Source organism: Lissotriton vulgaris, chromosome 1_1 (genome assembly GCF_964263255.1).
Source record: "Lissotriton vulgaris chromosome 1_1, aLisVul1.2, whole genome shotgun sequence".
Taxonomy (NCBI): Eukaryota; Metazoa; Chordata; class Amphibia; order Caudata; family Salamandridae; genus Lissotriton; species Lissotriton vulgaris.
In genome coordinates, this window is record NC_141685.1 from 3,110,824 (window position 1) to 3,138,272 (window position 27,449).

The 27,449-nt window shown below is 47.6% G+C and overlaps 1 protein-coding gene across 1 annotated transcript in view; it reads left to right on the forward strand.

Annotated features, from left to right (window-relative positions):
• The first annotated feature begins 2,767 nt into the window (after nucleotides 1-2,767).
• The window catches only part of LOC147736925 (collagen alpha-1(XII) chain-like), a 141,731-nt gene continuing 117,049 nt past the window's right edge, over nucleotides 2,768-27,449 (forward strand). Inside the window, exon 1 of the mRNA XM_086966614.1 lies at nucleotides 2,768-2,801. Coding sequence (XP_086822740.1) covers nucleotides 2,768-2,801 — 34 coding nt within the window. The remainder of the gene's footprint in view (nucleotides 2,802-27,449) is intronic.

Below are 27,449 nucleotides of genomic sequence, written 5' to 3' on the forward strand. Positions count from 1 at the left end.
ATCACCAACGCTCAGGCCTGTCAGTGCTGAATATTATAAACCAACTCACTGCTGCGTGGAAGGAAGCCTCAAAGATCCTGCTCCCCACTGACCTACACCCCATGCACTCACACACCAAACACTGAGCTGTATCACCAACGCTCAGGCCTGTCAGTGCTGAATATTATAAACCAACTCACTGCTGCATGGAAGGAAGCCTCAACGATCCTGCTCCCCACTGACCTACACCCCATGCACTCACACACCAAACACTGAGCTGTATCACCAACGCTCAGGCCTGTCAGTGCTGAATATTATAAACCAGCTCACTGCTGCATGGAAGGAAGCCTCAAAGATCCTGCTCCCCACTGACCTACACCCCATGCACTCACACACCAAACACTGAGCTGTATCACCAACGCTCAGGCCTGTCAGTGCTGAATATTATAAACCAACTCACTGCTGCATGGAAGGAAGCCTCAAAGATCCTGCTCCCCACTGACCTAAACCCCATGCACTCACACACCAAACACTGAGCTGTATCACCAACGCTCAGGCCTGTCAGTGCTGAATATTATAAACCAACTCACTGCTGCATGGAAGGAAGCCTCAAAGATCCTACTCCCCACTGACCTACACCCCATGCACTCACACACCAAACACTGAGCTGTATCACCAACGCTCAGGCCTGTCAGTGCTGAATATTATAAACCAACTCACTGCTGCATGGAAGGAAGCCTCAAAGATCCTGCTCCCCACTGACCTACACCCCATGCACTCACACACCAAACACTGAGCTGTATCACCAACCCTCAGGCCTGCCAGTGCTGAATATTATAAACCAACTCACTGCTGCATGGAAAGAAGCCTCAAAGATCCTACTCCCCACTGACCTACACCCCTTGCACTCACACACCAAACACTGAGCTGTATCACCAACGCTCAGGCCTGTCAGTGCTGAATATTATAAACCAACTCACTGCTGCATGGAAGGAAGCCTCAAAGATCCTGCTCCCCACTGACCTACACCCCATGCACTCACACACCAAAACCTGAGCTGTATCACCAACCCTCAGGCCTGCCAGTGCTGAATATTATATTCAGATTGTCATCTTTTCAAACCCGCCTGCTCTTTTACAGTTAGCTCTGGCATTTTGGCGGCCTCATGTTTCCTCACATAAAATATTTAATCAGACCAACTTCCATGTAAACAAAACAGGCTCTGGGCCGGCCTTCTTTGCCCAGTGGTTAGTTTGACACTCAATTAAAAGTTTGCTCAGCTGTAGATGGAATGTGGGAATGGATCAGCCCTCACTAGCCACTGCCTTTCTTTTCTCATTTCTTGGAGGGATCTGCTTCATTTCTGGTTTATTGATAGTATAGCCATTAGCACATTTCTATGTGATTTAATTTGAATCAAGGTACATATGAGAGTGATATTTAATTGGCTGAGAACTAATGACTCTTGCATTTGGGGTCTCGGACAGTTTGTTATTGGTTTACTTGAAATTATATTTTGCTTTCCACTTGTATATTTTGGCTCAACACTGTGCTTTCAATTCCTAATAATTTATAGTAGGGCTTTATTTATTTTCGCTTTCTTAACTACTTTATTCTGTAAATATTTCAGCCATAAATGTACAAGTACACATAAAAGCACTATAATAAAAAGTACCTTATAAAAATATTTTAAAACTCACACAACAAAGCTTGCCATGGATAATAAATTAAAAACAATAACATATATTTCTTCAAATCACATGTCATGTGGGCTAAGATAAGTGAAACCAGCAGTTGCAATATGAAGCAATATATACAATAGTACAAAATGTGAATAAATAGTTATAAAAAGGCCATATGATATCTTTAGAGACACTGAATGCAAGAATACGAAGAGACCTAAGATGCTCGGCTTCTGCTCAGACAGACCAGCTTCAATGAAGATATTTGGATACTGCTTATAATCGCCTGATTGGATTAGATTCTGTGAGCAATAGCTGCAACGCATCCTGATGCTGGCTACACCCCAACTGTTTACGCAAAGGGATCATCCAGCTCTTTCTAGGGTGAGCAGAAGAGCGACAAAAAAATAGGAAGTGAGACAAGGCATCCTCAGCCTGCAAACGTGGGACACACAGAGCTCAAGCAGCGGGGGTAGGGGGGAGGGCTGCTCGCTTGGATCACCAGTACTGGTGGAGTGCAGTCTCGGATCTTCAGATATATCTTCCTAGTCACTGGCAGGGATACACAGTCTAAAACAGATTGAAATCTCACAAGACACTTAAGATCCAAAGAGTCAGCTGTGAGGGACCCTGCAGACACATTCCTGACATCTTCAATGTATTTGAGGTCCCAAAAAGCTTTCTTATTGGTAGACATTGAACGATGCTTGGTGCTGGGAGTAGAAGACAAGAAGTCACCAGCCCTATCTGAGATAACACACTCTTAACATACAGGAGCCATTTAACCTGGACAGACTTCTCACAAGCAAACATGCAACCTCTGTTTGCTCCATTAGTTGCCTCAAATGTTGTTTTCTATGTTCATCTGTCTCTCTCTTTCTGTCTATCATAATGTATGTCTCAATCTGTCTGTCTGTAACTACCTTTCTATGGCCCAGATTTACAAATACTTTGCGTCACATTTGAGTTGCCGTCACAAAGTGTTGATATGAGATTTACTTTGTGCTAGAAAGTAGCCCTATGTTCTGCTTCTTCGACTTAAGGGGGCCCATAACGAATAGTGGTGTGTTCTCGTGCAAGCAGTCTATTTAATAAGAAAGGTAAACATGACTCTGTGCCAAAGAAGTACACCTCCTCAAGGTAGGTGTAAATTTGGAGAAATGTTTTATTTTCTCCAAACCTGTTTAACTTTGCATGCATGCTTCAATGTACAGATGTGGAAGACGTGTCTGAGCATATTGTTCTGCACTGAAAAGGTCGCGTTTCAGACCAAAACCTACACTAAACATCATGCTGATACCTGTGCACTATGGTGCAATTGTGCGTTCATAGCTAGCACTAGACATTCCAATGTTCTAGAGTGGGAGGGGGTAGATCATATCTAATGCACAAAGTCTCTCCTCCCTCAAAGTTTTGCCCTCTCTGCAGTACACTTATGATTCTGAGTTCTGTTAAAATTCTGCTAACCGCTGCTTGGCACAATTTTTTGTGATATACGTTTCGCCAATTTTAAAAAGTGTTGAGTGCGATCCAGACTTTGCGTCCCCTGCCATAATTTTCCGAGGCTAGAATGCCACCTGGCGACATTTTCTGAATGCTGGCAGTCACTGCAGGTCACAACCGTTGGTGTTGAGAAAGCTGCCTCTTGAGTAGAAAATCTACTTGGAAAGTAGAAAGAAGCGGCGCCCTCTGGTGCCCCGCGTGGTGCCGGTCACACTCATTTCTACTAGCTACTCTCTGAGGAATCTTGCAGAGTTTATTGGTCTCTGACCAGTTCAAGACTGAAACTCTACGTTCTTCACCCACCCTTAATCATATCTTAGTAGATATGGCTCTGTTCTCTCTCCGTTTGACACAAAGCAGCACATCAACTTTGGTTGCTACCCCGCGGTCTTTAATTGTCTCTAAGTCTGTCTGTCTTTATCTCTGTTTATTTGTCTCCATATCTTGCTTTCTGCCTCTGCCTACCCATTTCACATGTCTGTTTGGTTCTTTCTTTCTTTTGTAATCTTCTTTCTGGCTCAGTTTTTGCTTGTCTCTAGTGTTTGACTCTTCCTCATTTGTGGTTTACGCTCCATCACTCTTCAACACACCCAAAGAATGGAACTCTCTGCTACATTCAGTCCCATCCTCCCTTCGCTAGTCGCTGGCACATTTATTTATTTTTCATTTTTGCAGTATACTGTGTGCCATTGAGCACCAGAATGTTCTTATCTTCTTCTCATCCCAAAAACATTTCAAATGTACTACTCACAACCTCTTTATCTCCAATTATCTGGTTTTTTGAATATGTTATTTTGATAAATGGTTTTTGAATTTATAACTGAACTGACTACGTATGTATTACCAATCGCCCGCTTGCTGAAAGTACCGATCTCGCACCTCCACCCTAAACTGTGTTTTTTTATCTCATGCTTTACATTGTATAATGCTTTCCTTCAACACAATTGAAATAGGTATATATAACTAACTTATGATTACTGCCCCTACTATGCCAAACTCTCTTCCCTCTGATTTCTTACTCTCCCCCTTGACCTCCAAATCGTGGCACTGCCCCTTCTCATTCACTCTCTCCCTCCTCATAACTTGGCCTACTCTTACCCATCCCACCTAACCTTCTTTTTCCATACATTAACAATCTCTACACTAACACACCCCTTTCATTGTACTCCCCCCACTCCCAATCTTTTAGCTTGTTTCCTCCTCTATTTCTATCTTTCTCTCTGCCCCTTCCTACATCCTCCTCCACCCCCTACCTTTCCTCTTCACTTATTTCTATTGCATGTCCACAAGACTAACCTTAATCTCTACATATTGAAAAACTATGTACATACAGCCCTGAGGAAGCCCCTGGCCTTATGGCCATGTAAGGGGGCGAAACACGTGTTGGCTGTTTCTTTCTTCTTTTCACCCACTCTGATGAATAGAGTGCAAATAAACGTACACATTTTTCATATCAAACAAGTGCACAATTGGAATCTCTTCAAGGAAAAATCTCAGATGAAAATCATCTTGCCCAGAAAAACCTGTTGCATAGGGTATGTGTGAAGGTGAGGCAGGCTGTGTTGAAAAGGACACCGAATGAGAGAGCAGTGGAGCTGGGGTGTGTGTGGTCAGGTGGGTGTTGTGTATGGTGCACGCAGAGGTTGTCAGAGGGCGCAAGAGCATGGCCAGACTGGGAACCAAAACAAACCTTGGCTAACAGCTCGGCTGCCCCCCAGGTGTGGGGGGTGCTAGTGGAAAGCTCCACTCCTGTCTCACCACTGCTGATTATGTTACAGGGGGCTAATATTGCAGACTACTGGTACCAAATCCGTACCCCACCCTGGCGGCCCACTGGTGAAATGCCTCATTCAGCCCTGTGCAGGAGAAACCCCCTTTGGTGTTGTGTGGCGATAATTCAGGGATGAGCAGCTGGGATTGAGCTAGGTGCTGGGTGCTGTGTGCGGGCAGTGCAGAGACTGGCACAGGTAGGCTTGCCTTTGCCCTACCAGAGGCACCCCACTCCAAGTGTGGACTTCACTCTGTGTTGCATCCACCATTAAATAGTTTTGAGGGTGGGCAGGGCTTAGAGGGTTGGGAAAAGCGTAAGAGGAGAGGGCGGTTGAACTCAGTCAGTCTCCTCCAAGTTTGGTGTTGGAGCTGCAGTCGCCACAGGTTCTCATGGCGCTGCTCTGCCCCCTGCAGAAAGCAAAGTGGGTCATCTTGGGTTGGTGGCAGCTCCTAAGCTTTGCTGAGGGGGTCCCTGTGTCAGTGAGAGCCTGCAATTTTTCACCTGAGAGCTCGCTCTTTTAGGAAACAGCAGCTTGTTCTTATTTTGATGGCACTGTAAGCACAGGCATGATGTAGATGTCTGGCGCTTTTTTCAACTTTTAAAATTCATCATTACTTACTGTGTTGGGTATTGTTTTAACTGTTTGAAATTTCACAGCATTCCGCTCCATCTCGGCTCCTCCTGCGGCCTCCCTCGACCCATTCCACCTCGGCTGACAGTGCAGTGAGAGGGGAGGGCGAGGCGCCATCTTGGGGGGTGTAGTCCCGCGAGCCTGACCGGAGTTAGCGGTCTAGGGCTTGGTGGAGGCAGGACATAAGAAGCGATGTGCTTCCGGGAGCGCAGTGGACGGGCGCAGCGGGCGCGCCGAAGGTGCGCCTAAGGTAAGCCCGTCTGCGCCTGTCCGCGCTCCGGCTGCGCTCAGGGCCAGGGATGCTGCTGGGGTTGGAGGATATGCCTCTGCCAGCACCATTGCTTACAATCGGGAGTCCCTCCTGGCCCTTAATACGCATAGGCGCAGCAACTGTGAAGCATGGAACGCTCTTGACTCCATGTCACGAACTTGCCCTTTTTGTAACTTTCATTTTAGCTGTGTGAGGTCTACCTCTATTTCCCCAATTCTCAACCCTCCCGGCACCAAAATCCAAGCTGCCCTCATAAATGTGCGCTCTTTAACTAAACACGCTGAAGAAGTCTACGAGCTAATTATTGATAACTCGCTTGACATGCTTTCAGAGACAAATGGTCCACAGTGAAGTACTGCGCAGGAGGATTAGAGGAGGGTGAAGCTTTGGAGTTCTCGATCTCTCTTTCCCCGCATTTCACCTTGGGCGGGCTGTTAATCTATCGCCCCCCAGGCCCGCTGGACTCTTTCACCAAATCTCTGGAGGAGGTTGCGGTCCAGGGAGCGTTGAGATTTCCCAACTTTCCCATGCTGGGTGACTTGAACATTCACATGGACGACCCTCTGGCTTTAGGGGTTAGAGATCTGGAGGAGGTTTGTGACTTGGCCCACCTTGAGCGTCGGGTCTTTGACTCCACGCATTTGGGGGGCCATTGTCATAATCTCCTCTATTCCAATTTTAATGTTCAAACTGACCTCCCCTGCCCAGTTACATGGTCCGACCATTCTCTGGTATGTTTCTCCTGGGATATAAATGGCAACCGCATTGCGGCTAGATCGCAGGATGATTTGCGCCCTAAGAAAATTAGTATCCCAACCTTGGCAGCGGCATTGACTGATACTGCTCCTGTTAAGGCCCAGAATTTTTAGGAAACAGATGAAAACTTTTCAGCATGGATACGCTCCACGGTTAGTTCACTGCCTGAGAAGAAAGGAAAAAAGTGCCCTAGAACCATCCCTTCATCCCCTTGGTACAGTGATCATCTTAAAATACAAAAAATTGGATGTAAGGAACGTGAAAGAACCTGGAGACGGGGGTATTCCCCTGCGGCAAAAGCAGAGCTCAGGATAGCAAAAAAAGACTACTATGCAGCAATTAAGGCTGCCAAAGGGGATTATTATGCAGCCAGGATTATTAAGGCCGAAAATAACAGCAAAGAAATGTTCTCTATTGTTAAAAGTTTTACGGCCCCAGTGGCAGAAGTAATGTCAGTTCCAATGTCTGCAGGATGGTGTGAGAAACTTTCAACCTATTTTATAGACAAGATCCAAAAAATTCAAGCGAGTCTCAAATCCCCTGTCATAAATCATACTTTTGTATCTCAGGGCACTCTGAACTCCCACCCACCCCTCCCTTTGTTTAAAATGCCCTGTAGCACTGAGAGGACCGCTGTGATGTCAAGTTTTTCTATCATAGAGGGATTGGACGTGCTGGCTATTTTAAAAGCACTGAAGTCAGAATCTCCAGTGGATCCGTGCCCCGCAAGGGTCTTGTGTGGCGTGGCGGAGGTTGTAGCTCCGATGGTGACTGACTTAGTCAATGAGTCCTTACAATCAGGCTTGGTCCCCCGACAGTGGAAGGAAGCTAAACTTCTTCCGCTGATCAAGAAACCTTCGACCAGACACGGGGAGGAGCCAAGCCGGCGACCGAAATGGCCGCATAGACGCTCGGCTCCGGGAGCCCTCTCACCCCGCACATACATCCTGACAATTATCCTGACTTGTAACGGCATATTTAAGTAGGCGAAGGAAAACTTTCACTTACCGTTTGCTCCTGGGGCTTCTACGTGCGGCAGACCTGAAGAAATGTCCCCGACTGTTCTACGGCCTTCATGGAGCTGGGACCGGGGTGTCGAGTGAGAGGAGCAGCTGTCACAACAGCGGCCATTGATGGAGGTGCGGAGTCGGCCGGAGGGCGCCAGAGGTTTGCTGGGCCGATGGCGATGGTGACGACTCAGTCCATCTGGCAGAGTACCTCGTGGAGATGAGTGGCAGAGCAGGATCGAGGGAGGTGCGTGAAATTTAAGCCCCTTTTCGGCCTGGTGTCCGGGCATAACTAAAGACTTCCCCCGGAATCGACGGGCTGCTCCCGGGGAGTGGCAGCGATTTTGTTTAGCCCTTTGGTGGATCTTCGCCGGGTGGCCTGCCTAGACTTCCTGGGTCCTCACTGTGGATCCTGTTGCACTCACTACTCACTACTCACTACTCTGCACTCACTACTCACTACTCTGCACTCACTACTCTGCACTCACTACTCTGCACTCACTACTCTGCACTCACTACTCACTACTCTGCACTCACTACTCACTACTCACTACTCTGCACTCACTACTCACTACTCTGCACTCACTACTCACTACTCTGCACTCACTACTCACTACTCTGCACTCACTACTCACTACTCACTACTCTGCACTCACTACTCTGCACTCACTACTCTGCACTCACTACTCTGCACTCACTACTCTGCACTCACTACTCACTACTCTGCACTCACTACTCTGCACTCACTACTCTGCACTCACTACTCACTACTCACTACTCTGCACTCACTACTCACTACTCACTACTCTGCACTCACTACTCACTACTCTGCACTCACTACTCACTACTCCGCACTCACTACTCTGCACTCACTACTCTGCACTCACTACTCTGCACCCACTACTCACTACTCTGCACTCACTACTCACTACTCTGCACTCACTACTCACTACTCTGCACTCACTACTCACTAATCTGCACTCACTACTCACTACTCACTACTCTGCACTCACTACTCTGCACTCACTACTCTGCACTCACTACTCTGCACTCACTACTCACTACTCTGCACTCACTACTCTGCAGTCACTACTCTGCACTCACTACTCTGCACTCACTACTCACTACTCTGCACTCACTACTCTGCACTCACTACTCTGCACTCACTACTCTGCACTCACTACTCTGCACTCACTACTCTGCACTCTGTACTCACTACTCACACTCTGCACTCACTACTCACACTCTGCACTCACTACTCACACTCTGCACTCACTACTCTGCACTCACTACTCACACTCTGCACTCACTACTCTGCACTCACTACTCTGCACTCACTACTCTGCACTCACTACTCTGCACTCACACTTACACTCTGCACTCACACTCTGCACTCAACTCTGCACGCTGCATTCACACTCTGCACACTCACTCTGCACTCACTACTTCACACTCTGCACTCACACTCTGCTCACTCACTCTGCACTCACTACTTCACATTCATGGATGACTGCAGCTTAGTAGTTGTCGGTAGAAACATTCCTGAAGCTCTGTGGAATGCAGTGTCTGGTCTTGCGATGAGGAATCATGTCAGCCTCTCTGAGACACAGTGTACAAGGGGCCAATCTTCTTAGTACAATCCAGGCCGGATGACGTTTACCCGCCGGCTTCTCTATTCAGTCATCTTACGGTCCGGGGCATCTTAAAGGGTACTCTCAGATTCATGCTTTGAGTGGTCCAAGCCCAGCCTTGCAATCCACCAATGATGCTGGTTTATGGTTGTAGAAGGAGTTTTTCTATTCAGCCATCTCCTGGGCATCTCAAGGGTTCCCTCAGATTCGTGCATTGAGTGGTCCAAGCCCAGCCTTGCAATCCACCAATGATGCTGTCTTATGGTTGTAAAAGGAGCTTCTCCTGATGTGATACTAATGCTGACTCCAGGAGTAGCCATGAGCAGCCATTCCTGTTTTTCTTATGCTTCTTGGTTGAATACCTCTTCTGTCATAAAGTAATTGAGAATATATGTCACAGTTGTGTTGATGGTGTCAAAATACAAGAGTAAAGAGTTATTGGTTCATATCTCCAATTTTAATGTGCCTTTTAATCCAGCAATCAGCTACAATGAAAACCCAAAATAGAAATAAAATATAGACCTGCTTTGTCCTGCACGATAAAAAAACAAATAAACATTAGTTCACACCGCTACTTCTAAGGTGGGTCTGTGTCTTTATTGGCTAGCTTGGGTTTGCTGCTTAATGACAGATGTGTACAAGGAATGAAGGTAAATACCAGACCAAGACCAGGTACTTCAGTCAGGATGAAGCTTCAAAGAAAGACCTTCAATGCAATGCAGAGAACAGAGTGAAGACCCGGAGTCTGATATTATCAGTCAGACCCTGTCCATGCTCAAGACCTCTGATGGAACCCTCACTGCCATCATACCTTGGTGGACGCCTTGACTGATACTACGGTGGAGTCCAATGGAGGACAGGTTGCACCGGAGTGAAGTTTAAGACTATGGACACGATTAAGATATAGTCTGACAGGTGACTCTATCACTACCGTGACGGATATCCCGTCCGCTGAAAAATACATTCCATTATATCCTCTGGGATTTATCTTTTGGTGGATGTGATACTGTAATCATTGTGATGGAGTAACCTGTCTGCCGAGATCTCAAACAGGCCTCATGTCTACTAAATGGTGGACTTTAGGTGCCATGAATTTCACTTCATGAAAGTCCCAGCAATCAGTGGGGGTTGTGACAACTAAGTCTCAGCCTGGGAAGCCGGGTATACTCTTGGCTGATTTCACTTTTACATTTTGTTAATAGAGGCAAAATGGAGTGGTTCAGACACATCATAAATCTCCTTACCATGACTGGGGATAAAACATGAAGTATTAGGTCTGATGACATCTTAGAACCTTGGACAATGTTGTCAGTTAACCTGTTCGGAAACTTCCCTTGAGTTCCAAATATATGTATTATTTAAACATGAAGGAAGAGAGTGATATAGATAATTCAGAACATATGCAGCATCATATTATGAGTGACTGTGAGGAACGTAGCTGTATTGCATGGAGCGGCTGTGTGTCCTCAACATGTAGTACACTACCAACCCCTTTATGACCATTCAGGTTTTGTTCGTTAAACCTTAGCTCATCCCTGGGTATCTGTGGCTCTGAGCACTCCGAATTACACAAAGTGTACAGCAATTAATGAATGAACATATTTAAAGAAGAAAGAAACTCAACCCCAAGAATTTTGTTTTTACTTAAATACAGTGTATTTTTAAGAATTCATGAAGAACAAAATGGAATAAATCCAGAGAGACGGAGTTTACAAGAAACGACAAATCAAGACTTAACATTTAACTGAATAAGCACTGACAAATTAAAAACATTTAACACTTTGGAACTTTTTCAAGTGAAATGCGGTTACTAAGAGTGGCTCTTGGAGTCCAACCCCAGCAGAGAGCCAATCGAAAGGATCAGCAAGGCAAGCAGACTCCAGTCTAGACATTGAGGCCAGGGGCTCCTTGACATGCACTTGTATGTAGTGGCGCTAATGCAAGGGATACCGGATGCAGAGTATGCTCAGGATGCTGAAGATGCTGTGCAGTCGACGGGGGTCAGCCAGGTGCCGCCCCTCAATCCACCTTCCTAGAGAGGTGATTCAGACCACAGGTTTCGAAACCCCACAAAGTCTCCTCTGGGTCAGCAGAAGTCCAGGTGCCTCTGGGCTACCAGTAGCCTGGCTTCTTGTGACAATAGCTCTCCTTCTGGGTTACTAAGCTTCACTCTGATGGCTATTCCTCCAGCAGACACTGGTGGACCCTTGGAGCATTGATTTGTGATCTCTTGGGCTGCACAGCAGCGATGAGAGGTGATGCAGCAATCTGGGCACGAATACGCCAGAGAGGCTTCTTTAGATTTTCTGCCCTGTGCTTCGCACTTGAAATCAGCAGACTGACTTTTTGAGTCTACGCTTCCAGCTGAGCTTTAGGGACTACTTCTTCATGAGCAGGACACGGCAGACGCAGTCCTTTCCTTCGCTAGGACAAGAAGCAGCAGGTGCAGTCTAACTTTGATGCAGCCTTTTCTTTGCCTGTTCCAGGGTCAGCGGGGCAGTTATTCATTGGCCCTCTTCTTCCACTAAAGTGAGATGCTAGGGGCACCCTTTTTAGGCCCAGAAAGTGCCCTTAGGGAATGCTACCCTCACATGCCAAAGAGCTGGGAAACAACCTTTACAACGCAGTCATTACATCGCACTACATTTACAACGCAGTCATTACATCGCAACATCCTTTTCAATGCATGTCACTACAACGCAGCCATTACATTGCATCTCACTACAACGCATGTCACTACAACAGCGGCATTACAACGTATACCATTACATTGCATACCATTACAACACATATCATTACAGTGCATTGTACCCCTGCACTATCCAACACTTACCCTACTGTTGCACCCCATGGAGTTGGGATAGTAATTTTTACCCCTACGCTATCCAACACTTACCCTACTCTTAATGCATTGTAAAGGTATGCATTGAAATGGTATGCATTGTAAAGGTATACTGTGATGTAATGGAATGCATTGTAAATTAAGTTTTAAAACAAATCTTGTAACGACATGCGATGTAAATGTATGCAATGTAAAGGGTGTTGAGATGTAAAAACTGTGTTGTAAAGGCATGAGTTGTAAATGTAGGTGTTGTAACTGTTGTAAAAGCATGAGTTGTAAATGTAGGTGTTGTAACGTCATACATTTCAAAGAGCTACTAAGGTCCCTCTTGTCTGAAGACAACATACTGTGAAGTATGGCATCTAGCAAGGCCAGAAGACACTATTCTATCATGATAACAGAACCCCTCTCTCATCCTCAGTAGCCCACCATGGAGTTTTGGCTACCTCTGGGCCACAGGCACACTGCTGCCCGGATCTCCACCCCGCTCCCGCCTCCCAGCTGATCCTCCCTCGCCCCTCCCCCTCCACTATCCGCATATGACAGATGCCTCTGCGCGCAGCGGTCGCGCCCCATGCGCGCCGAAGGTGCGCCAAAGGTAAGCCCGTCTACGCCCGTCCGTGCCTGGACCGCGCCCAGTGCCAGACTTCCTGGCCCTCGCAAAACCCACTCCACCCGCATAACGTACGACGCCACAATCCTCTCAGCACTTAATCCCGGCAGACTCCCAAACTGCAACCTAGCCGCCCCAGGACACACCCATGGACCCTTCACCTGCCACTCCTGCAAGTTCGACAGCATCAGGACCCACACCAAATACACTAACTCCAAACAGAGCTCCAACACTAACCAACTAAAGTGCTTCCTGCTCAACACCCGCTCAGTCCACAGACACTCCATCGAACTCTGGAACCTACTCGACACTACATCGCCGGACGTCGCCTTCCTTACAGAAACATGGATGAACGCCTCATCAGCCCCCGACATCCCCATAGCGATCCCGGACACCTGCAAGATCATCCGAAAAGATCGCACCAACCAAACAGGAGGAGGCATCGCCATTGTCCATAAGAACACAATCCGCATCACGACCAGTTCAGACGATAACCTCGCTACCGCCGAACACCTTCACTTCCAGATTCACACCGACCCCAAAACCACACTCAGAGGCACCCTCATCTACAGACCCCCAGGACCCCGCACACAATTCAGCGAAGACATCGCTAACTTCATCAGCCCACATGCCCTCCCATCCGAGAACTACATTCTACTGGGAGACCTCAACTTCCACCTGGAAAAGAAAAACGACAACAACACCACCACCCTTCTGGACAACCTGGCCACCCTCGGACTCAAACAACTCGTTAACATTCCCACCCACTCTGCCGGACACACGCTTGACCCTATCTTCACCTCCAGCAAGCACATCTCCTTCGATCACACCACAGCTCTCCATTGGACGAACCACAGCTGCGTTCACTTCAACTACATAAAGTTCACGACTCACAACCCACCACAGCCCATTCCCCGAAGAAATTGGAACAAAATCACCACCGACCAGCTCTTCACATTGCTTCACCAAAACCCCCCTGCCAATTCATCGGACCCTAACCAAGCAGCCACCAACCTCACACAATGGATCACCCACAGCGCCGACGAACTAGCACCCTTGAAAAACCATCTAACCAAGCAAGGCAGCAAAAAAGCCACCTGGTTCAATGATGACCTTAAGAAATACAAGAAGTTCTGTGGTACTCCCGAGAAAACCTGGAGAAAAAACCCAACCACCGACAACCTAGCCACCTTCAAGAACGCCACCCGCAAACACCACCAACTGATCCGATCCACCAAGAAATCAGCTTTCAAGGATCGACTTGACAACAATGCCCAAAACAGCAAGGAACTATTCAACATCGTCAAAGAATTCAAAAACCCCTCCGCCGGCACCAACGACATGACCCCCTTCCAAGTCCTCTGCGACTCTCTATCCTCATTCTTCCACAACAAAATCGCCGAAATACATACCAGCTTTAAAAACCAGTCCAAAGACCAGTCCACTCCACCCACCTCCGAACCAAAACCGCACTCCAACAACATTTGCGCCTGGAACCCAATCACCACCGAAGACACCATCCGCCTGATGAACTCCATCCACTCAGGATAGCCAACCGACCAATGCCCCCACCACATCTTCAACAAAGCAGACTCCATCATCGCACCGCATCTCCCCGATGTCATTAACTGTTCCCTCAACTCCGCTACCTTCCCGGAAAACTGGAAACATGCCGAACTCAGCGCCCTTCTGAAGAAACCCACGGCAGACCCAACTGAACTTAAGAACTACCGCCCCATCTCGCTCCTCCCATTCCCTGCCAAAGTCATCGAGAAAGCCGTCAACAGTCAGCTCGCCACCTTCCTCGAATCCAACAAATCCCTCAACCCCTCACAGTCTGGCTTCCGAGCCAAACACAGCACTGAAACCGCCCTCATCGCAGCAACAGACGACATCCGAACACTACTGGACAATGGAGAAACAGTTGCTCTCATCTTACTTGACCTCTCCGCAGCCTTTGACACAGTCTGTCATAGCACCCTCATACAACGCCTCAGCAACGTCGGAATACAAGGAAAAGCATTGGACTGGATCATCTCGTTCCTCACCGGAAGAACCCAGAGAGTCCGCCTCCCCCCTTTCAAATCAGAGGCCACCGAAGTCATCTGTGGAGTACCACAAGGATCATCACTCAGTCCTACCCTCTTCAACATTTACATGAGTCCCCTCGCTTCCATCGCACGCCAACACAACCTCAACATCATCTCCTACGCAGACGACACCCAGCTGATCCTCTCCCTCACCAAAGACCCAAACACCGCCAAAACCAACTTACACGAACGAGTGAAAGAAGTAGCCGATTGGATGAAGAACAGCTGTTTAAAATTAAACTCGGACAAAACAGAAGTCCTCAACTTAGGGCCATCCCCCTCTGCCTGGGACGACTCATGGTGGCCACCAGCCCTCGGAACCGCACCCATACCTACGGACCACGCACGTAACCTGGGCTTCATCCTAGACTCCTCCCTCTCGATGACCAGACAAGTTAACGCCGTCTCATCATCCTGCTTCAACATCCTACGAATGCTCAAAAAAATCTTCTGTTGGATCCCCACCGAAACAAGAAAGATGATCACCCACGCACTGGTCACAAGCCGACTGGACTACGGAAACACCCTTTACGCCGGAACCACAGCCAAACTACAGAAAAAACTCCAACGCATCCAAAACGCCTCAGCCAGACTCATATTGGCCATCCCTCGGCAAGCTCACATTTCCAGCCACCTGAAAGACCTCCATTGGCTCCCCGTCAACAAGAGAATAACGTTCTCCTCACCCACGCACACAAAGCACTCTACGACCTAGGACCCGAATGCCTCAACACGTGTCTATCCTTCTACACCCCCTCCCGACAACTACGATCATCCAATCAAGCCCTCGCCGCAATTCCGCGCATCCACAGATCCACCATGGGGGGAAGATCCTTCTCCTACTTAGCGGCCAAGACCTGGAACTCTCTCCCCACCCACCTCCGCCTTACACAGAACCACCTCTCCTTCAGAAAGCAGCTGAAAACTTGGATATTCGATAAGTAAAACACCTCCCTCCCTCAAGCGCCTTGAGACCCTCTGGGTGAGTAGTGCGCTATACAAATGCTGGAACTTGAACTTGAATGTGATAAACAAGTTTTGCTTTTGAAACATGGGGCAACTAAGGACCTGATAGGCCTGCTGATGACTTACACTTATTAACCCTTTCCATGCTCACTGGAGCTGTGCTCATGACAAGGTGAGCTCGTCATGAAATAATGCCTTTCAAGCTTTTCCAGCACAGGACGGGAAAAGCCATAGCAGCCAAGGTGTTAAAAAGGGAATTTAGTTTTTTTCCATGGCTTTACCTAGCAAAGTGCAGTTAATATCTTTACACTGCCCTTCAACTCTGCAGTGGAAATTACAATAAGCCACCTTTCTGAACTATTCAGCTTCGTTGTGGGGCTCCCTCTTGGGTCCGCCCCCCTCCATATCTTTGAACATGGGTCGGAGAACATCTTCCCTGTCCTGCTGGATTTGCTGAACCTGTCTTTAACCAGGTGGTTGGTTCCCCCTCAATGGAAACATACAGTGGTGAAGCTGCTACTAAAAAGGCCCAGTCATGACATGGGGTCGGACGCGGGCGCCACAAAAAGAGGCATGGCTCAGAGACGCAGTATTTTGTCAAGAACTGTTGTCCACACACAGGGACCTAATGCCCATGCAGTCCTGAACTAAAGATGTATGGGGCCCGCTGCAACTCTACATGAGATCGCACGCAATAGGCAAGGAGGCCTCATAAACGCAGATCCCGCATGTCCCGGAGTAACACAGTATACACCTGCCCCGGGCACCAATGGGACTGACATCCACCCCCTAACTTGATGAACCTGATTGGCTACCCTCCCTTGGCTTTCCCCTATGACCTTCCTCTTTCCCTCCCGGTTGGTTAAAATGGCACATTCCCTATTTCTTTTTTTCTTTTACCTTACAGGATTAAAAATGGTATTCTGTGCACAAATATTGATATTTGCGGAAGAACCTCTGATTGGCTGATTTAGCTGTGATTATGCAATGGCACATATGTGATGAATAAACATAAGACTGTACGCAGGGGCAGTGTGATCATCCGGCCCGCTACCATTGTATCGGATAGTCATTGTAGTGCGTAATACAACTGCAAATCTTGAATAAAGAGAAGTAAAAAAAAATCCAGGTCCATCTCACTGTTTCAAGGAGTGTCTAAGCTCCTGGAGAAACATGTAAAGGAATACCTTTCCTCTTTGTTAGAGTTAAACAAAATCCTCCATCCCACCCAAATGGGGTTTGGACTGCAGCAGAGTACTGAAATGGCGCCGTCAGCTGTGGTAGAGGAACTTAGACAGCTCCTATATCAAGAAGACTCCACAGCAATTATCCTTTGGGATCTCGCTGCCACCTTTGACACAGTTGACCATGCAGTACTTATCCAGAGAATTCAGAAGAGTGTAGAGAATACAGTATGGTAAAATGGCTAATATCTTTTCTTGAGAGTAGGACCTTTCAAGTGCTTGATCAGAGATGCTACTCAGGGGCAACTTCTCTTTGAATTCCGGGGTGCCTCAAGGCTTGGCCCTGAGCCCTATTCTCCTCATTATCTATATTCACATTGGCTCCAAGTTCTGCTAAATATTGCATCTCTGACGTCCATACCAGCAAACCCGATTACTAGGTGAAAAACAGTTACAGTCTTAACCACTTGCAGCTCGCATTGGGTGCTGCTCAAGAGATCCTACACCTCAAGGTCAAAACAGAGTGGTTAGTGAATGTGAGCACACTACTACCACAATAACATCATATCAAGCATTATCTGTAATTTGCTTTTAATATCACATATTTAGTTTGGAGTACATAGCTTGAGAAAGCTCTTCCTTCAAAGCACAGCTAACTATGGGTACTGTTTGAATATTTATGTTTTGAATGTTTAGTTTAACATTTCATGAAATGTTTGTGGGATTATGGAATTCTAAGTCTGCCACTTTTGCCATGTTTGCCCGAAAATTTGCAAAATAAGACATTTCACAAAAAGTATTGTTTCTAACCACAATGGATCAAATGTGTTCTACCCTTGAATGTGCCACACAAAGTACATCTTTGCTGCATAGTTTAGAATAGCTTAATCCCCCAAATGAACACATAAGAATGACATCCGGAACCTTTGATCCAGTGGTTTGTCCATCAAGACAATGCCTAGTTAGAGATGCTCTCACCCTGCACAGGGCATGGTAGCCATCACTGCTTTTATCCTCTTCAGGGCCACCACGCAAAACATGAAGGTCTTGGGAAGGACATTTTCTAGAGTCGCTGAAATGCTGGTAAAAAGCCTCCTGCTTGTCAGGAACTTTTGTTTTTTGCTTGTTACTAACGGATGTATGACGTTACAACGCATACCATTACAACTACCTACCATTACAACGCGACCATTACAACGCATACCATTACAACGCATAGCGCTTAGAGGTGCTGGATAGTGGTAAGTATAATTTACTATTCCAACTCCAGTCCCCGTGGACACTAGGGAAGGTGTTGGATAGTAAATTAAACTTATTCCCTATCCTAGAGCGCCCCCCAGCGCAATGCGTTGTAATGGTATGCGTTGTAAAAGTTGCGTTGTAATGGTAGGTAGTTGTAAAAGTTGCGTTGTAACAGGTGTATACCGTTACTAACACACCCTGGGTTTGGGAGTGTGCTGTTTCAAAGCAAAGGAGAATCCAGAGCCTGTCACTTCCACATGGAGGCCCACCAGGTGGCAAAGAGCAACTGCCTCCCTGGACGAGCGGGGCTACCTTAATCTGGCGGGAAAAGCACCATAACCAAAGTGACCCTCTGTGTGGTCTCTGAGACAGAGTTAAAGAAATATATTTAAGATTTTTTATTTTTCAAGGAAGGATAATTGAGAGGAAAATATACGAATAAAAAGCCTACTCAAGATTATTAATCAAAGCAAATTAGTCAGAGTTGCATTTAACAGCTATTGTTTTTTTATAACTTTATTGCTGATAGCAAAAGTCACTTGGGAGGTGGAGCCAGGCCACAAATAAAGATGGTGTCCAACACTGATGGTCTGGAGGACCGAGAGGTCTCAGGGGAGCAGTCGGCATGCTCTGACCGTGGCTCCCTGCCAGGGTACCTGCAATAGGGAGATTAACCTCCAGAGCCTGTCTGGCCACATCTGTGCCTCATGGGAACAGTCCAGCCTGAACTGCCAGGACAGGTCCTCCCTGGACCGGAAACAAGCCTCCTAGGACCGGTTTGTGGGTTTCACCCCTCATCAGCCAGGATAGATTGACTCCAGTGGCATGGAGAGCACGGGACCCACGTCTGGGCATACGCGTCCCCCTCGGGGAGACAACTGCAAAAAGAACAATTGATGGACAGAATGCAGAGCAAGGTCATACATTTACCCCAGTACAGAGATCTGGGCCTAAATCTATCATTTTTATTTTGCTCACCATGCCATTCCAGTTTTAAGACCAGTTTGGGTGTTTCAGTATATAACAAAACTCACTTGTCCATATGTCAGCATGTGACTGTTCTGCTGAAAATGTAGATATAGTGGCTGAAAACTATGCAGTGATGTTAGTTAGGCCTTCCTGAGCAGTACTGACACCATACCCCAAAGATAAGTACTTTGGATTCACAATAATTAATACTTAGGTCAGTACTGGTAATATGCAAGAGCAGTCAGACTTTACTAGAGGAACATGTGTTGAGCATTTCGGAGTAACAACATGGGTGACAAATAATTGACACAACTTTAAAGAAATCCAACACCAATTTATCAAAATAAATCAGATTTTTATATAACTTTAGACATCAAAATAAACAACCTCAAATAAGTATAAAGGGAGTTATGGATTTTAGAAGGAAAAATAAATCATTGCATTTCACTACTGCAAAACTTTGACATTGCGGTCAGTGAGAAAAAGCAATCAGTCACTTGCAGGTCAAGTTGAATGGAACCCACTAGGAGTTAAGGTGATGCGGGTTCCAGGACCAAGCCACAACAGTCGGTTCAATTTTACCTGGCTCGAGAAGCCAGGGTACTAACATGGTCTTGATGTCCTTGGTGCTGAAGGGGGAGCCACATGGGAGCTAGTTTACAGCTTAGACCGTAGTGCTGAGGAAACGGATCCAGAAAGTTGGTAACAGGGCCACTGTTGAGGTCGGTTGAATATGTTGTGGAGTGGTAGCCGGTCTAACCACCAACAAGCCTTGGCAATGGTAAGGTCAGCATGAAGTTAATTTGACTTCAATGTTCCAAGGCAAAATAGTATCCTCATGAAACTTGCTGGAGGTCAGGACTACATTTTCCAGAATGCCTTGGCCATTTACCTTTGGGGCGATTCCTCAGAGGGCCCTAAGTTCAGTGATTCTTTGGTTCAGGGAGCATGTTTTACCTGCTGTTACAAGGCACTAGTCCAGGGGAGTCTGGAGCTGCCTTTGACTTTCAAAGGGCTCCCTCTGTCTTAAGGAACCTGTCTTGGGTCCAGTACAACCTGCAGTCGTGCAGTTAAAGATGGTTACCACAGCTACAGATTATTACACATTTGCTCTGTGCCGGTCCTGACGTTGCAGACTTAGGTCTCCTCTTCGTCCTTTGTTGTAGTCATCACAGTTCTAAGGTTCTGGTGCCAGGGGTGTCTCTTAAAATCTAGATTTATGGGTGTTAGAGGTGTTGGTGCAAGTATGCAATTGACAAATAGCCACAGTTTAATACATCTGGGGAATGTGTGTCACCTTGTGTCACCTTTTCTACCAAGAACCCTTTATTCTGTCCTTTTTAAAACTGGCAGAAACCTTCCTTAGCTGCACAGACCAGGTAGCCCACCATAGGGTGTGGCTAGACTTCTAGGGGTATGCACCTTCTGACTAGCCAATTTTCCCACCTGCCTAGGCGAATATTTACCTGGAGCAGGAGGAAGGCTGCTTCCTCTATTGGGTGGCAGCCTGCTTGCATATCAGAGGTGGTGCATGTTTTGAAGCTCACCAGCTTGATGTACCACTGCACAAGCCATCCTGTCAGGGCTGGCCTTTGTTTATAACTCCAAGGAGTGTTCACACCACCGGCAGTGGGTACGATTACTGTCTTGGCGTCAGCAGCTGCGAGCTGTCAGCTAGTGCACAGGAAAGGCAACCTCTTAGGTCTCCACTTGGGTGCATGCCATATCAACTCTGCCATGGAAATCATGCTGTTTGATATCAAACATGACATATTTCAGTGACACCGTAATGGATCCGGTAACCTTTGGGGTGCTGGGTGTCATCCCATTTTATCCTGTTATCCTTTGATGGCTTATATTATCCCTTAATAAAAAATATTCTACTATAAGGATAACTTCAATATAATGCACCCTGCCCTCTGGGCTCAGGACGCCTACCTTAGGGGTGACTGGCATATATTAACAAGTGCTTTAATCTTACCACTCTTGGTGAGGGCAAGGTCATGTTGGAGCAGTTTGCTCTGCTCCTGCAGTCTGCAGTGGCAGGCCTAATTTCATCTGTTTACTCTGGTCACTCAGGGTGGCACAAACATTGCTTCAGGCCCTGGGTACCCCGGTACAAGTTACTAGAGAGGGGGTTCAATGCCTTGCCAATTGTTTTACCAATTTACTTACATTGTTTTAGTTACAGAGCACTGGCACAGGGCTTGGGCAGCAAGCTCAAATGCACTTTCAGAGTAATAACCTGCGGCATTGGGACAGAAAAGTGCAGGGTGACCATACAAAAAGGGCACTTTCTTACAGGTACCTTATAGGCGCCAACTGGACCTTGCTGCCTCCATTGTCAGGAAGTGAGACTGTGGCATCCAGTCTGTGGGTATTGCTTTAACGTGAGAGCCATATAGAAAACAACCCACATTTACTCACATTTTGCATAATGGTTGTGCAACACTTTTGATGCAGCCCTGATGAACAATGCTTGTCTAGATTTATAAAGCCACACTAGGGTGATTTGCAGCACTTTGAATCATCCTGTAATAACAAGTAACACATCACAGTTCCTTGTTTTGCGTTACACTGCATCAGGTAGGTATCAAATTGGTGGAGCATGGGTGGTCCCATGTATCTATGCAATAGGTAGTAAGAAAGGTCTTGGGCCGAAATGGTGTACCAACCCGATTTCTCCTTGTGACGTACTCTTCCCATGTGTTGAGAGGAATATGCCTCCAAGGATTGTTTTTGTGTAGGAAAGTCTCCCTTCCGGTACAAAATAATCATGCTGATAATGGAGGTACTGTTGCATCATAGCGTAAGGGTACATGGTTTGGTGGTAGCTGCATGAAGTCAGCTAGCACAAGGAGGGAGGAAGCAGTGCAGATCACAGGAGGGTTGGTACATTCCTGCTGTTCCACCAAGGCACAGCAGGTTGCCTCGCTGCACTGCTTTGCGCTACGGTGCATGAAAGGTTAATAAATGTGTGCCTCAATCTAGACTGGATTTTGAAATTCTCGATCATCCCCAGAAAATAATTTTTGTGTTTGATCTTCCTTCTGAGAGAGCGAGTGTGTCCACAGGAGTGAAATACTTGCGAATTGCCACCAGAGGCTTTGGTCCTACTTTCTCCATTGTTGAGAAGCGAATGGGGAATGTCTAACGAGAGGGAAGCCAAGACGGCAAGAGTATGTTCATAAAAGAATATTCCGTTTATTACCTTGTAAATCATGATAGGTCAGGCCACTATCTGCCTCTTTTGGTGATTGACTCCTTAAATAGAACCTGTGGAAAAGTCATCCATCTGAGCCATGAATATTCCCTTAATTCCCTCAATTGCAAGGTCCTGTTGAAGACCCTGGCTATAGAGACCCCTTCCAAGGAAGAGCATTGTTTTTATTGTGTTCATTCCGTGGATTAAAGGACTCTGAATTATTCTTGTCTTCCACAGCATATTAGAAAGGATGTGGAATTTATGACAAATAAGCTGGCATTTCCTGCCTCTAAGGGACAGATGTATGTAATACTTATACTGGGTTTCCTAAACAGCAACTTAAGCTGTGTACAAATTGTAAAATGGTATGCACAAAAATTGAGTTTCCCAATAGCCATTTCTACAGAGTAGAAATCATTATTAGGAAATTACTACTAAGGTAATATCAAATAATTTGTTCATATGTGCATAGAGGTAGGAAAGATTCTGCCTAAGGCCCCCCTCTCTGCACCCCGAAGAAAAGTGGTGCACATGTGAAACATACAAATGCGACCCTTGACCTTGCCTGGTAGGTTACTCCCCCCTGCTGCAGCTCCGCCTGCACCCCTGCTGACGACTACTGCCGCCGCTGAAGTCGAGGCCCTCCACCACCCACAGGCTACCAACTGCGCCTCATCCCTGGTGGCCAGTGGTGGCCTTAGGTTCATACTAAACCCTGGGTGAAGCACTACGCTACGCTTGCATAGTTTGCGAAGATTGTGCAACTTCGCACTACGCGAGCTGCATGTAGCACAGTGCGAACACGCGTAGTGCAGCGGTCAATTTTTGCTTGTTCGCGGTCCTCAATGTCATGTTCGTGACTGCGAGCAAGCAATATGACATCCCGGTGGGATTCTCAACGCGGGGAGGTCAGGTTTCTCATTGCGAGTGGTTGCGCATGCTCGCGAACGCTCGCAATGAGAAACTACCAGTTCGCGTTGAGAAAGCTGCCGCTCGAGTAAAAATCTACTCGAACAGCAGAAAACTACAGCTTGCACTGTGCAAGATGCTGTTTTCAATGATTGCACAGTGCTGGATGCTTGTCCGCACTGTGCAATCATTGAAAACACATCTTGCACAGTGCGAACATGCTACTACGCAGCTCGCGTAGTGCTACGTGAAGTTCGAGGAGTGCGAAGTGCACTTCGCGAACTACGCCCACCCCTCTGTTGTGCCTGTATCTCTGTCTGCCCGCTCCTCTTCTGTACCCCCTGGCCCCCCACTCGCCGCTTTACTTCTGTGCCCCCTTTTCTGATTCTTACCCCTTTACTTACTTCTGTGTCCCCTTTTGATTCTGTACCCCTTTTACTCTCTTCTGTGCCCCTTTTTTGATTCTGTACCCCTTTGCCTTGTCTCCTTCCTGCGATCGCTCTGCTTCCCTGCTCCCGTCCCCGCCGCTGCTTCCCCTGTGGCCCCGCGACCTCTGCACCCATTCGCTGCCCCTGACAAACGCCTCCCACCTCCCAGATGCTCCTCCCTCCCCACCTCCCCATATATGGCGCGGGCGCGCTGCTGGCGTGCCGAAGGCATGCCTAAGGCAAGGCCGTCTCCGCCCATCCGTGCCAAGACCGTGCCCAGCACCAGAACCCCTGCCCCCCGCACCAGCCAAGGAGACTGCCTCAGCTATGACGCGAACACCCTCATCGCTCTCAACTCAGGAAGAACCCACACCTGCTACAAAGCTGCCCCGAAGCGCACCCATGATCTCTTTGCCTGCCTGAACTGCAGCTTCTCCTGCCTCAAAGGCGCGGAGACACCCGCAACCACGGACCCCAACCAGCTCAGATGCATCCTGATCAACACCGGCTCCGCACGCAAACACGCCGTCAAGCTCTGAGACCTTCTCCACACCACATTCCCGGACATCGCCTTCCTGACCGAGACCTGGATGAACGAAGCCTCCTCTCCAGACATCTCCATAGCCATCCCTGATGAGTACAAGATCACCCGCAGAGACCGAACCAACAGAGCCGGAGGAGGAATCGCCATCGTCCGCAAGAACACCATCAGGGTCTCAACAAACACCAACGACACTCTCAGCACCGCCGAGCACATGCACTTCCAGATCCACACGGACCCCAAGACCACCCTAAGAGGCACCCTCGTCTACAGACCGCCAGGACCCCAGTCACAATTCTGCAACTCCATCGCCGACCTCATCAGCTCGCACGCACTGACCTCCACGACTACATAGTCCTCGGAGACCTGAACTATCGTCTGGAGAACAACAACGACAACAACTCCTCCTTCCTGATCGACAACTTCGCCAACCTCGGACTAAAACAGCTCATCATGACGCCGACCCACATCGCTGGTCACACCCTTAATGCCATCTTCTCCTCAAGCCCCCACGTCGCCTTCAGCCAAACCTCCAAACTCACCTGGACATACCATCACTGCATTCACTTCTCCATTCGAAAACCCCTCACACAGCACCGCACCCTACAGATCTCCCGCCACTGCTGGGGCAAAGTCACTGAAGAACAACTACAGACAAGCCTCGCACTCAACCCACTGATCAACCCCACCAACCGCGACGATGGTGCACTCACCCTCAGACGCTGAATGGACGACTGCGCCAACACCTTAGCCCCGCTGAAAAAGCCCACTAACAGAGACACCAGCAAAAGAGCCGGGTAGTTCACCCCAGAACTCCTAGCTTCAAAGTTCACCTGCCGGAAATTGGAGAACATATGGCACAGGGACAAGACGTCGGACAGCCGCACTGCCCACAAAGACGCCATCCGCAACCACCACCCCCTCATCAGGACTGCCAAAAGGACCTCCTTCACAGACCGCCTTGACAACAACGCACACAACAGCAAGGAGCTCTTCCACATCGTGAAGGAACTCTACAACCCCAGCTCCAGTGCTAACGACATCCCACCATCGCAAGCCCTGTGCAACTACCTCGCCACCTTCTTTCACCGAAAGATCACCGACATCCATGACAGTTTCAACCCCTGGGCAACCCTTACAGGCCTCGACACGCTGGACCCACCGCACCCCACCAACCACGACTCCCTGACAACCTGGGCCAACGTGAGCATCAAGGACACAATCAAGACCATGGGCACAATCCACTCCGGATCCCCATCTGACCCCCTCCCACACCACTTCTTCAACAAAGCCGGGATTTTCCGCCCATGCTTAGTCACAACCCAACTGGTTAGGTGGTTGCCACTCCTGTGAGACACATATGTATGTATTGTTTTTTTCAAGACATATGGTGTTTTTTAGTTGATTATTTGAGTTTGAACACTGTGCTTTGCACTCCTTCGTTGTTGTTACGGATTTGACCAGGGGCATAGGAGTGTTGTCTGAAGCCCTTTCTCTCTTGTTGTTACAGTCTACTTTGCTAAACACATCTGCAAAATCCTCACATTCCTTTGAGATTTCTTTGGTCTGTATTACACAAACAGAAACTCAATTTTCACAGAGTAGGGTTGCGGCATTTGAATTGGGTTGGCATTCCTCATGACCAAAACAATGTTCCTTGCAGTACTCTGAGTTTAATTTAACAGTTCTTGTGTTCCAATTAATTGCCGGATTATATTTGGTCAACCAAGGAAGCCCCAGGATGAGTTGAAACTGTGGGGCGTCTGTCAAATTAAACTGTAACATTTCTGGGTGACTATCTGAATTTCTTAGCTGCAGGGGCTCTGTGTGACTAGTGATAGGTCCAGAAGACAAATTTGTTCCATTGACAGCTCGAACTGCCTCACTTTTTTCTTTTTTGATAGCGACTAATCCAATAGACCAAGAAAACTTAAGATCGCAGAAGTTGCCAGTGGCTCCTGAATCAATCATCACTTAGATTCCTTCTAAGGTGGTATTTCGAAATGTCAGGATCAAGGAAAGAATTATTTAACCCCTCCTGTGCTCATGACGAGCTCAGCTAGTCATGAGGCACGGTTGCGCTGTGCTCATGACGAGCTGAGCTCATCATGACCCGCGCGACGCTCACACGCAGAGATACTTCCCCTGCTGTGCTGAGCGTTTCACGGAAATGGGTGTCGTCATGACGAGTTCAGCTCGTCATGAGCACAGCGCCACCGTGCAGCGTGACGAGCTCAGCTTGTCACAAGCATCATGGCGCTGCGCGGGTCCACTCCCCACACCGCCGCGGGGGAATTAGCCCAGCGGCGAAGGGGTTAATTATTCAAGGAGAAGAGACTTGTAACTTATTGGCCAACAAATGATCCTTTGGAGTTGATGCCTCAGTCGCACACGCCAATTCAATTACTCTTGCTGAGTGTGCTGCAAGTTTTCCTTCAACTTCGTTTTGGGCTTCTTGGGACAAGTTTTCACGAAATGTTCTCTCCCTCCACAATAAAGGCACAATTTGTTTAGTCTTCTTTTGTCCTTTTCTTCTATTTTTTTCAATGGCCCACGGATAGCACCAATTTGCATGGGTTCTGGGCCAGTTGAACCTTCTGTAGGTCTACCCATGTTGAGGCATTCTGGTCCAAGTTCGTAAAGTGCTTTGTGTGCGTGGGTGAGGAGGCGGAACGTTATCCTCTTATTGATAGGGAGCCAGTGGAGGTCTTTTAGGTGACCGGAAATGTGGTCTTTACGCGGTATTGCTAGTATGAGTCTGGCTGATGCGTTTTGGATGCGTTGGAGTTTTTTCTGAAGTTTCATGATGGTACCGGCGTATAGGTTGTTTCCGTAGTCCAGGCGGCTTGTAACCAGTGCGTGAATGACCGTCTTTCTGGTTTCGGTGGGGATCCAGCGAAATGTTTTTTTGAGCATGCGGAGGATGTTGAAGCAAGATGATGAAACTGTGTTGACTTGTCTGGTCATCGAAAGTAAGGAGTCCAGGATGACGCCCAGGTTCCGTGCGTGGTCAGTTGGGATGGGTGCTTTTCCTAGGGCAGCTGGCCACCAAGAGTCGTCCCAGGCGGAGGGAGAATTACCTAAGATGAGGACTTCTGTTTTGTCTGAGTTCAGTTTGAGACGGCTGAGCTTCATCCATTCGGCTACTTCTTTCATTCCTTTATGTAGGTTGGTTTTGGCGGTGTTTGGGTCTTTGGTGAGGGAGAGGATTAGTTGAGTGTCATCAGCG